The 13046-nt window shown below is 49.0% G+C and overlaps 1 protein-coding gene across 2 annotated transcripts in view; it reads right to left on the bottom strand.

Annotated features, from left to right (window-relative positions):
* The window catches only part of LOC135243377 (integrin beta-3-like), a 43024-nt gene that overhangs the window by 18541 nt on the left and 11437 nt on the right, over positions 1-13046 (bottom strand). For both annotated transcript variants that reach the window (XM_064315158.1, XM_064315159.1), the window contains exons 4-10: positions 7198-7450; positions 6550-6712; positions 2841-3002; positions 2524-2619; positions 2117-2206; positions 1586-1720; positions 486-930 (exon numbers count right to left, since the gene is read on the bottom strand). In XM_064315158.1, the coding sequence (XP_064171228.1) occupies positions 486-930; positions 1586-1720; positions 2117-2206; positions 2524-2619; positions 2841-3002; positions 6550-6712; positions 7198-7450 (1344 nt within the window). The remainder of the gene's footprint in view (positions 1-485; positions 931-1585; positions 1721-2116; positions 2207-2523; positions 2620-2840; positions 3003-6549; positions 6713-7197; positions 7451-13046) is intronic.

The following is a 13046-nucleotide window of genomic DNA, read 5'->3' as shown; positions in this document are numbered from 1 at the left end:
GACGGTGTGGTGAGTGAGCACGCTGCAAGCCTGCACAGACATGAGGAACACGCAAAGCATCGCCCCTGGCAACCACTCCCCCGCTCTGTGCTCTCTTCTCTCACCGAGTAACCGGGGGGGGGGGGGCGAGGGGAGGGTGCTATTTCTTCCCCATTTATTCAGACAGGAGGTAAAACCGAGAGTTGCAGACAGAGATGGGATTACAGTATAGAAAGCAATACAGCAGTGAATTGCACCCTGGGTAGCACATAGAGGTGGGGTGTATACGTTTGAGAGTCAGCCATGCCACCCAGTCTCTCTGTCTGGTGCTTGCACTATTAAATCTGAAATGACTCTGATAGGAATGTTGATGACTGTTCAGAATTTTTCCTAAATATGCATTTCAAAAATCCTTCCACCACTTAATTGACACATTGACACGGGGGGCGTGGGACCGCTCGCCCCACGCCCCACGCCCCCTGCCCCCACCCCCTCCCAGCACTGACCTGAGCACAGCTCTCCTTTGTAGCGCAGGCAGTTGAAGTTGTCACACTCACAGTAGCGGCCCCACACTTTGCCGAAACTGCTGGCGTGGCAGATGCACTGTCCGCAGATGCAGTCGCCCCTCCCGTTGCAGATGGGCTGGGCCTCGGGGGGGCCCGAGCTGGGGGGGCTGCAGTTGTCCTGCTCGGAGAGGCTGTACTCCCCCTCGGCACACTCGCAGCGTGGGCCCAGCCACCCCGCGTCGCACTGGCACGCGCCACACTCGTAGGTGCCGTTACCCTGGTTACAGACGGGGCTGTCGGGCTGGGCGTCAGCCTGGCAGCCGCACTCGCACTGGAAGTCCACGGTGATCTCGAGCGTGTCCCGAAAACCCAGCGGCTTCAGCGTGAAGGTCCTGCGCTTCTCCGCGGGACAGTCCCGCATGTACACCTCCACGCTGAAAGACACCTGGAGGAGGGCATTGTGAAGGAGGCGCCTGTTAGCATTTTGAGAGCTCAGGGGTCTATCTGATATTTTTTATTAAAAACTGTTTATTAGCACAGAAGAGCTCTTTGTTGTGTCACTTCGCTTTACAATAGATTAAACACATATAGTGAAAGACAAGACTTAGCAATACTTGTAATGCAATGGCTACGTTTACATGCACACTAATCATGTGAAGGGGCCACTCTGGCAGCTAGCCCAGCAGCAGGGGGTTGTGGAAGACGCTTATGGCACAGAAGAGGAGGAACTCTGTGTAATATCCGCTTACACAGAACTGACTGCGGTCTGCGTTACTGAGAGAGAGAACAGGACCCAACACGTCACGCAAATTCCAGACAAAAAACGTGTGAAGGATGTAACGTGTGTGAGAAGAACCGCTGGGTTCTGAGGTGCCCCACAGTGAGGCGGAGCTGGGGCTGGAACTGGGCCGGGGTTCCTGACAACAGACTTGAGCACCATTTTTGGGCAACTAAAGCCTACGCAGCTGACGGGGGGACGTAACTCTATCTGCACTGATGCAAAACGGCCACAATAAGGAAAGAGGGAAGAAGGAGGAGAGGAGGGAGAGAAGCAGGAGGGGAAAAGAGGAATGAGGGCAGCAGGGTGGAAGGGTACTGACGGTGTCTCCGATCTTCAGGCCAGAGCAGGACTTCAGGCCGGTTATGAGTTCTCCGTTGAGACAGGTGGCATTGAAGGACAGGGAGAGCTCCTCCGGCACCCCCTGGAGCTCCAGCTCCACATGGGAGCGGATTTTCTGTCGAAGGACACAGTCAGTTTCCCGGGCAGGGTACACAGTCACACACAAAAGCACCGGAGAGTGGCTTTGTCCTCCAGCACATTGGATTTGAAATAAAAAGATGAAAACATTTATTGAATTTGTGGTTACAGCACAGCTTTGATTTAAAGGCATTTACGTCCATATCTCATAATCCATGTAGGAATTACAGCCTTTTTGGCTGGACCGCAACAGCCCTACAAATGCGAATATCTGTGACTGAGTGACTGAGTGATGAAGTTACACCATTGGTCGGCCGGATGAAGTGTGTTAGGTCCAGCCATATACTAGGTTTTGACCTGGTCTTGTTTATATACAGTCCTCCTGTTTTGGGGGACCAAAAGCAATTGGACGACTGGCTGCTCAGTTGCTCACCGCGTACGCTGTCTCGATGAGCTGGATCACGTTTCTGGAATCAGAGGATAGCAGCCCCACGGCGGTCCCGGGGACCAGCTGACTGTAGTTCTGAGAGCAGCGTTGGAGAGGAGAGAGACGATTGGTCCTGTGCTGCACGGGCATGCAGCAATTCCTCCCCTCTCCTTCACAGAGCACTCCCCACCCCTCCATTCTCAGAAAATTCTCAGAAAACTCTCTGATGTTCCTCCCTTACTCATCTATCACTGGGCTATGTCATGTCCTGAAAAACAGTGGCTGTTGACTTCAAAAACATCTGCAGTCAAGAAGATAGCCCACGTAGCAAGTTTGGTCAGGCCTAGAGACGGCCCACATAGCTGACTGCTCCTCAGCACGATTACGGAAATGAAGGAGAGGGGGGTTCTCACCTGGTAGAGCTCCATTACAGGGCTCGTCACTGCAAAGATCAGGTTGATGTTGTTCTTTGACAGCTTTTCTGTAATCAAGGCTAATGAGGGGTAATCCTGCAGGAAAAGAGGTTTTGAAAAATGGTATTATGGTGTAAAACTGAGTAACGCATTACTTACTAAATACATATTTCTATGGCAACACAGCAGACTTGTTCTCAATTCTGGTGGAAAAAGAGAATCCTTCAAAATTTTACTGACTTATAACGGTAATTCAAATGGAGTATTTGGTCTAAAACATACACATACTCACACACGCACGCACGCACGCACCGTACCAGTGTAGAAGACTTGTCGTAGTTGCCACCGCTGTCTAAGTGGCACTCTCCATCGTTAGGCTGAACGAGGCCCGCTATGCGGCCGTCCAGGGCGATGTGTGTCTTCGCGTCGGTGGTGAACACCAGCAGGTGGGACGCACCCGGTCGCCAGCCAATCTTCTCCTTATATGGAGACAAAGAGCACGCACACGCTGTTACCACACAACAGGTAATTATAATATAATCACAGCAATCAAACTTTCGCTGGAAACCTATTTATATCTGACAGGTGCTGTTCAAATAGATTGGAAGTAAACTCAAACTGTTAACAGACAAACGTTTAAGTTTGCATTTACAGAGGCTACATCATTTGTTTATTTATTGACCTCCACTGATGGGTTTACCCATTCAAATTGACCTAGTTGAAATTGAAGTAGACTTCTCACTGCCATATGTTGATTATTAATAATTGTTCATATGACCCCTCACCGACTTGCTTCTATAAGCGGAGGTTAAACAAAATCATACATCCCTATTGAGATTGAGTTCAGCTGCCCTGGTGATAAAAAGCATCACTAGCACAGATTCTTCTATAGCAGGGGATTGATATCTATAATCTTGATATGTTGTGCCTGCTGCAATTATGTTTGCTAGATCAATTCACTAAGAAAAATCTATTTCATGAATTTGGTCATTTGCATAAACAGCGTTGGTCAGGAGCAAATACGTTCCTTGGCTTTCTTCCAGAATACTTAAAAAATCTTTGGAATTTCTATGAAAAATACTCCCCCCCTCCCCCACTGCAAATTTGCTATTTAAAAGTCATTATGTCAATAAAGCAGCTAAACACATTGTTAGTGCCATCAGCTAATTTGACTCCATCTCCAATGATGCCCCCAAGTTCATGTTAGTTCATTTTCACCACTCCTCTCTCTGAGGTGTTTTAAAAACATATCACCATTACCACAACACAACGCAGCCCCATATCCCAGCAGAAAATCTCCTCACTTACTCCTCACTAGATCACCAGATCATCTTCTACATCATCAGCTGCCTCTCCAACAGAATATAGAAAGTATCCATCAATGGACCAGCATCCGACATCTGCACCTCCTCTGCCATACTACGTTCTGACATTACTGTACTGCAGTGGTTCCTCTGCCATACTACGTTCTGACATTACTGTACTGCAGTGGTTCCGCTGGTATACTACGTTCTGACATTACTGTACTGCAGTGGTTCCTCTGCCATACTACGTTCTGACATTACTGTACTGCAGTGGTTCCGCTGGTATACTACGTTCTGACATTACTGTACTGCAGTGGTTCCGCTGGTATACTACGTTCTGTCATTACTGTACTGCAGTGGTTCCTCTGCCATACTACGTTCTGACATTACTGTACTGCAGTGGTTCTGCTGGTATACTATGTTCTGACATTACAGTACTGCAGTGGTTCTGCTGGTATACTACGTTCTGACATTACTGTACTGCAGTGGTTCCTCTGCCATACTACGTTCTGACATTACTGTACTGCAGTGGTTCCGCTGGTATACTACGTTCTGTCATTACTGTACTGCAGTGGTTCCTCTGCCATACTACGTTCTGACATTACTGTACTGCAGTGGTTCCTCTGCCATACTACGTTCTGACATTACTGTACTGCAGTGGTTCCTCTGCCATACTACGTTCTGACATTACTGTACTGCAGTGGTTCTGCTGGTATACTATGTTCTGACATTACTGTACTGCAGTGGTTCCGCTGGTATACTACGTTCTGACATTACTGTACTGCAGTGGTTCCTCTGCCATACTACGTTCTGACATTACTGTACTGCAGTGGTTCTGCTGGTATACTATGTTCTGACATTACAGTACTGCAGTGGTTCTGCTGGTATACTACGTTCTGACATTACTGTACTGCAGTGGTTCCGCTGGTATACTACGTTCTGACATTACAGTACTGCAGTGGTTCCGCTGGTATACTACGTTCTGACATTACTGTACTGCAGTGGTTCCGCTGGTATAGTACGTTCTGACATTACTGTACTGCAGTGGTTCTGCTGGTATACTACGTTCTGACATTACAGTACTGCAGTGGTTTCACTGGTAGAGTCAACCATGGATGTGTCTGTTCTGCTTCTTTTCCAACATTGGTGATTCAGTTGATTAGCATTCAGCGAGGCATGTGTGTGTGTGTGTGTGTGCATAAGTGTGTGTGTTTGTCTGTGTGTATAAGTCTGTATGTGTGTATGTATGTGTGCGTGTGTGTGTGTCTGTGAGTGTGTGTGTGTGTGTGTGTGTGTGTGTAAGTCTGTATGTGTGTATGTACGTGCGTAAATGTGTGCGTGTCTGTGAGTGTGTGTGTGTAAGTCTGTATGTGTGTATGTATGTGCGTAAATGTGTGGTTGTCTGTGAGTGTGTACGTGTGTGTGTGTGAGTGTGTGTGTGTAAGTCTGTATGTCTGTATGTATGTGCGTAAATGTGTGCGTGTCTGTGAGTGTGTACGTGTGTGTGTGTAAGTCTGTATGTGTGTATGTATGTGCGTAAATGTGTGCGTGTGTGTGAGTGTGTGTGTGTAAGTCTGTATGTGTGTATGTATGTGCGTAAATGTGTGCGTGTGTGTGAGTGTGTGTGTGTAAGTCTGTATGTGTGTATGTATGTGCGTAAATGTGTGCGTGTCTGTGAGTGTGTACGTGTGTGTGTGTGAGTGTGTGTGTGTAAGTCTGTATGTGTGTATGTATGTGCGTAAATGTGTGCGTGTCTGTGAGTGTGTACGTGTGTGTGTGTGAGTGTGTGTGTGTAAGTCTGTATGTGTGTATGTATGTGTGTAAATGTGTGCGTGTGTGTGTGTGTGTGTAAGTCTGTATGTGTGTATGTATGTGTGTGTGTGTGTGTGTGTCTGTGAGTGTGTGTGTGAGTGTGTGTGTGTGTGTGTAAGTCTGTATGTGAGTATGTATGTGTGTAAATGTGTGTGTGAGTGTGTGTGTGTAAGTCTGTATGTGTGTATGTGTGTATGTATGTGTGTAAATGTGTGCGTGTGTGTGAGTGTGTGTGTGTAAGTCTGTATGTGTGTATGTATGTGTGTAAATGTGTGCGTGTGTGTGAGTGTCTGTGAGTGTGTGTGAGTGTGTGTGTGTGTGTGTGTGTGTGTGTGTGTGTGTGTGTGTGTGTGTGTGAGTGTGTGTGTGTGTGTGTGTGTGTGTGTGTGTGTGAGTGTGTGTGTGAGTGTGTGTGTGTGTGTGTAAGTCTGTATGTGTGTATGTATGTGTGTAAATGTGTGTGTGAGTGTGTGTGTGTAAGTCTGTATGTGTGTATGTATGTGTGTAAATGTGTGCGTGTGTGTGAGTGTCTGTGAGTGTGTGAGTGTGTGTGTGTGTGTGTGTGTGTGTGTGTGTGTGTGTGTGTGAGTGTGTGTGTGTGTGTGTGTGTGTGTGTGTGTGTGTGTGTGTGTGTGTGTAAGTCTGTATGTGTGTATGTATGTGTGTAAATGTGTGCGTGTGTGTGAGTGTCTGTGAGTGTGTGAGTGTGTGTGTGTGGGTGTGTGTGAGTGTGTGTGTGTGTGTGTGTGTGTGTGTGTGTGTGTGTGTGTGTGAGTGTGTGTGTGTAAGTCTGTATGTGTGTATGTATGTGTGTAAATGTGTGCGTGTGTGAGTGTCTGTGAGTGTGTGTGAGCGTGTGTGTGTGTGGTGTGTGTGTGTGTGAGTGTGTGTGTATGCGCACGTGGGTCACCTGGCACACTATCGCCTGGATGATAGCATCGAAGCCTCCTTCGGGAGAATCCCTGTTTCGGGACACCTCCTGATTCTTCACCTCCGCAGTGAACTGGCTCACCTCCTCCGTCAAGGTCAGAACGTGCTTATACCCAAACTGAGGCAGACAGGTACGGCCCATCCTGCCATCCCAGAGAGAAAGAGGCTAGCTCACGCGCTGACGATAAAGCAAATTATATAGAGCCACGCATACGTTATTTTAACATTGCGCTGTCTTTGAATTCTAAATTATCTACCAAATAGTTTGTTTTAGCGACCATGTGTCACACCTTCACTAATTAGGAGCCTATTCACCTCAGTCTTTAATTTGATCAGGTTTTTCATCTCTTTCTGTAATAATTTAAAATACTGCACCATGTGAATTATGGAACTTTTACATTTCATGGCATGCACAGCTATATAATGTGACTTAAAAGAGGATTAAACAATCCTTCAAAACATGAAAAGCGCAATGAATAAAAACAAACATCATATTTTAATTCCATAATTTGAGAAGAACTGCACTTGAGCCCATGACAGTGAACAATAGAGCCCATGACAGTGCACAATAGAGCCCATGACAGTGAACAATAGAGCCCAAACAGTTCCCTTGTCTGCATGTACTCACCCATGGCAGGGGTTGGCCAGCTCCTCCGCAGAGGACATGTACATATAAGGGGAGAGGGGCTTGTCCACGAAGGCCCCGAAGCCCATGCGCAGGTCGCTGGTGGTCCGGCCCATGGTTTGGGCCAGGGAGTCCCCCAGGGTGCGCAGGCGGATCAGGTCATCATTCATGGAGTAGGACAGGTCCATCAGGTAGTACAGATCCACAGGGTATTGCTCCACCTGACGCACCTTCACCGTGAAGCGCTTGGAGTCATCTGAGGATGACACAGGTGGTTCACAGCGGGCGTGGCCAGTCAGAGCACGGGCAAGGCTTCACGCGTCTCCAGCGTGCTCTTTCACACACACTGCCTTGGACGCGTGGCTGGGTACTCACACACACTGCCTTGGACGCGTGGCTGGGTACTCACACACACTGCCTTGGACGCATGGCTGGGTACTCACACACACTGCCTTGGACGCGTGGCTGGGTACTCACACACACTGCCTTGGACCCGTGGCTGGGTACTCACACACACTGCCTTGGACGCGTGGCTGGGTACTCACACACACTGCCTTGGCTGGGTACTCACACACACTGCCTTGGCTGGGTACTCACACACACTGCCTTGGACGCGTGGCTGGGTACTCACACACACTGCCTTGGACGCGTGGCTGGGTACTCACACACACTGCCTTGGACGCATGGCTGGGTACTCACACACACTGCCTTGGACGCGTGGCTGGGTACTCACACACACTGCCTTGGACCCGTGGCTGGGTACTCACACACACTGCCTTGGACGCGTGGCTGGGTACTCACACACACTGCCTTGGCTGGGTACTCACACACACTGCCTTGGCTGGGTACTCACACACACTGCCTTGGACGCGTGGCTGGGTACTCACACACACTGCCTTGGACGCGTGGCTGGGTACTCACACACACTGCCTTGGACGCGTGGCTGTGTACTCATACACACTGCCTTGGACGCGTGGCTGGGTACTCACACACACTGCCTTGGACGCGTGGCTGGGTACTCACACACACTGCCTTGGACGCGTGGCTGGGTACTCACACACACTGACTTGGACGCGTGGCTGGGTACTCACACACACTGCCTTGGACGCGTGGCTGAGTAGTGTACACTCACACACACTGCCTTGGACGCGTGGCTGAGTAGTGTACACTCACACACACTGCCTTGGACGCGTGGCTGGGTACTCACACACACTGCCTTGGACGCGTGGCTGGGTACTCACACACACTGCCTTGGACGCATGGCTGGGTACTCACACACACTGCCTTGGCTGGGTACTCATACACACTGCCTTGGCTGGGTACTCACACACACTGCCTTGGACGCGTGGCTGTGTACTCACACACACTGCCTTGGACGCGTGGCTGTGTACTCACACACACTGCCTTGGCTGGGTACTCACACACACTGCCTTGGACGCGTGGCTGGGTACTCACACACACTGCCTTGGACCCGTGGCTGGGTACTCACACACACTGCCTTGGACGCGTGGCTGGGTACTCACACACACTGCCTTGGACCCGTGGCTGGGTACTCACACACACTGCCTTGGACTCGTGGCTGGGTACTCACACACACTGCCTTGGACCCGTGGCTGGGTACTCACACACACTGCCTTGGACGCGTGGGTGGGTACTCACACACACTGCCTTGGACGCGTGGCTGGGTACTCACACACACTGCCTTGGACGCGTGGCTGGGTACTCACACACACTGCCTTGGACGCGTGGCTGGGTACTCACACACACTGCCTTGGACGCGTGGCTGGGGACTCACACACACTGCCTTGGACGCGTGGCTGGGTACTCACACACACTGCCTTGGACCAGTGGCTGTGTAGTGTACACTCACCAAGGGGCAACAACTCGCCTCTATGAGTGAAGCCTTTTACCCCAGTGGCTACTGCGTGAACTGAAACGCCTGGTTGCAAAAAGAACTTGAAACCCCACCCACCCAATGTTAAGTCAATGGGGAAAGCCTGAAAAAAGGCTCATTTTCTCTGAGGACCATATAAGGATTTCTCCATCCTCACAGCCAGGCAGAGTGCTTCAGAGGCAGGTGTGATGCTGTGTTGTTTTATTCCGATTAGCTAGCTACATACAATCTGAGAGCACTGAGAGCAGATCTTACTGTGCTAAATGAGAAAGAGGTCAAATCAGACCTGCTGTTCTACACAGAGTACCCAGAAGCCTGGCATTCTGCTCTCCGTGCAGAAGATAGAAACTTGAAAATGGGCAGAAATAAAACAATGAGGCAGTTATACCTAGACACCACCCCCAAATTTAACATTAATATCTACAACGGCACTATCATGATCCACGGATCTGACAGTAAATTACAGAGGTTTGAAAATAACTTTCAGAGACTAAAACATGTAGTTGAAAATAAAAAATCCTCTGTGCCCTCTAAAGTTACATCAGCTCCCAGTGTAACAGTGTCAGCCTCCCCTACACACAGAGTGCCCAGCACTGCTCAGCCAACCTCCTCCAGCACACTGACAGCCCACAGCCCTGCCACACCCAGAACACCTGTGTCTGTACAACGCATCCAGGACTGCCTATCCCTCCTAGAGGTAGAATCAATAGAAATGAGAGAGAACAAACTCTCAGAGACTAACAGTATTCAGAGACTCACAACTGAATTTACACAATTTAAAGAGGAAACCTGGACAGAAATTGGCCAACTAGGAGAAAACATAACTGATCTCCGTAAGGAAAATGAGGACCTAAGAGCAGAACTGAGTGAAGTAAAAGAGGCACTGGAGCAGAGAGGCACACAGAACCATCAGATGCTCAGTGTGAGAGCAGCTCATCCCTCAGACTCACTGCAGACCACAGACTGTTCATCACAGACTGAGAGCAGCCAGGCAGAGCCAGGGGCCAGCCCAGAGCTCAGCACCCCTCAGGACCCCAGCCCTCCCTCAGCATCACAGCCTGAGAGCAGCCAGGCAGAGCTACGGCCCAGCCCAGAGCCACACTCAGCCCCTACCTGGCCCAGCCCACGGCCTGCTGCTGAGAACCAGCCACCACCACCACAACAGCCCCCTAAAACTGCCATACTCATCAACTCTAATGGCAAGTTCCTGCAGCACAGAGAGATGTTCCCCACACACAGGGTAGGAAAATTCTGGTGTCCCACTACTTACACAGCACTCAAACTCCTCTGTTGTTCTCAAATAGGCGAACCTGATAACATCATCATACACATGGGTACAAATGACCTGCATTCTGAGGGAGAGAGGGTTTCACAGGCAGTGACAAAGGTGGCTCAAAAAGCTTAGAATCAACACATGTTGGCTGTTATTATTATGTTATTAGCATGTTAGTGCTATAAAAATTAATAACTGTTTATGTATATCTATGTGTATATCTGTATATATATGTATGTGTATGTGTGTATGTATGTATGTGCATGTATATGTGTATGTGTATGTGTATATGTGCGTATATATATGTATGTATGTATGTATGTATATGCTGCACTATATGTGCACTATATAGACAATCATATTATCCTGTTATAATTCTTTGTTTCTCATGTTCCTTGCCATGCTTTGACAATACAAATGCTAATTTTGTCATGCCAATAAAGCACTTTGAATTTGAATTTGAGAGGGACAGAGATACAAAGAGAGAGAGGGACAGAGAGAGACAGAGAGAGAGAGGAACAGAAGGATATCTGATAGAGAGAGAGAGGAGGCTGCTTATAGAGTGGCTGCTTAAAGAATGAGCTCTTAAAAATATCAAACAAATACAGTGTTTAGATGTGAAACAAAATACATATAATCGATAAAAAAGCAGAATTAAAGAAAAGAAGAAGAACATAGAAAAATATAATTTAAAAAAAACAAAAGAAGAATAGAAAATAACTTAAATACGGACATAACAAGGGAAGGTACAAAGCTAGGAGAAAGCTAGGAGCAAAGCTAAGCCAAAGTTAAAGGAAATAAAAAGCAAAGGTAAGCCTTGGGAGAAACTGTATACATTAGTCATAAATTAGAACATTTGGATAACTATATACATATTTTCTTTAATTAAAGTAGTAATATAATATTTAATACAGTAAAAAGAAAAAATCTGATCTGATAGCATTAGCTTAGCTCAATAGCTCAACCCAAGGCTAGAAGGAGTGGCAGTTAAAGCTGTTGAAAAGTATCAATTTTCTGAGCTGTCACCATGGTAACCAAGCACGCTGCTGTGGAGATTCCGTACCCTCCTAAGCTGAGAAGTGCAAAGGCTAAGAAGAAACATAAACTAACTGTTATGAGAAACAACCCCGAAACCCTATATGTGGACTTTGCTGAAAAGGCAAACAGTAAGGTTAAAAACAATTTAATCTTTTTCACAAATAACACCAAGGCCTGGCACAGTGTTGTATGTAAACACTACCCTCATATTCAGAAGGGAGGGATAGGAAAGGGGAGCAAAATAACAGTTTGTGAAGATGAACATTTGGACAGTATAGTGCTAAATGTGAACATTTACACAAATGGGACTGTTCTCATACAAAGTGCTACTGAGGCCAACCTGGATGCTTTTGAGAAACACTTCCCTGCCCTGAAAGTGAAGGCAGAGAAGGAAAAGTGTCCCCTCACGCTCCCCACAGAGCGAGAGGATTCAGATTCAGAGGAAACCACACCCACCACTGTACCTAACCTGCCCTGTGCTGCCCCCGCTTCTCCCCGATCTGACACCCAGCATATGAGGGAGACCCTGGCCTTGCTTGAGCTGGAGTTTGCAGAGTTCAGAGAGCTCACTATGGCCAGGCTCTCCGAGGCATATCTCCCTCTGCAGCAGCAGGAAGAGCAGAACCAGCAGAGCAGAGAGATCAGCACAGCCATCGCTGCCCTGAGAGCAGAGACCACAGAACTGAGGCAGGACAACCAGGCCCTGAGAGCCCAGCTGGCCTCTGTGAAAGAGGAGACGCAGCGCAGGGAAAGATCCTTCATCATGGAGCTACAGGATCTGAGAGAGCAGCTACAGACACACACATGCACACCCTGTACTGCCCATTCAAACACAGATAATGACAAACACTCCACTCCCCCCCAAACCACAGCCCACCCCCCAGCTGACCTGCAGGCTCATACTGATGCCCCCCTGACTCACAACATTCACCAGCGCCAGAAAACCCCCCAGCACACAGACCAACACCCCCTCAGACACTCCCCCCTCTCTGACGCACAGCCCACCCCCAAGGCACAGCCCCTTCTGCAACACAGCCCCCCACCAGCAGAACACCTGATCCACAAGTGGTCCTTCTCATGGACTCAAATGGGAAGTTTATTGACCCCAATAGGCTTTTTCCTGGTAAGCAGGTAAAGGCGACCCGCTGCAGTAACACAGCCCGCGCCCTGGAGCTGCTCAAGCGGGACACGCTGGGAAGCCCTCACTATGTCATACTGCACACCGGCACCAACGACCTGCCTCGCCTGCGCCAAAACACCGCCCACGCAGTGAGGAGGATGGCAGAGAAAGCCTCCCGAGAGTTCCCTGAATCTCGCGTGGTCATCTCCACACTGCTGCCACGGAATGATGTCCCCCCCCATTTCATCAGGGACATTAATGCGGAGATCGCCAGAGGCTGCGCTGCACTGCCCAATGTGCACCTGGCTCGCCACCCCACCATCGGCCCCTGGTACCTCTACGATGGATTGCATCTAGACAAGGAAGGTATCAAAGTCTTTGCTAAAACGCTAAAAGACGTGGCACTGGGACGCAATCCATCCAGCCCCGCCTCCACCATCAACAGGCCCCATCTCAGGCATCAGCCCCCCACGCCATTGGTCACCATCCTCGGGCCCCACATCGGCCTGACAGCAGCGGTCATCACT

The sequence above is a fragment of the Anguilla rostrata genome, chromosome 17, assembly GCF_018555375.3.
Source record: "Anguilla rostrata isolate EN2019 chromosome 17, ASM1855537v3, whole genome shotgun sequence".
Classification (NCBI taxonomy): Eukaryota; Metazoa; Chordata; class Actinopteri; order Anguilliformes; family Anguillidae; genus Anguilla; species Anguilla rostrata.
The sequence above is the reverse complement of the archived record's forward strand: the minus strand, read 5'-3'. Positions and strand labels throughout refer to the sequence as shown.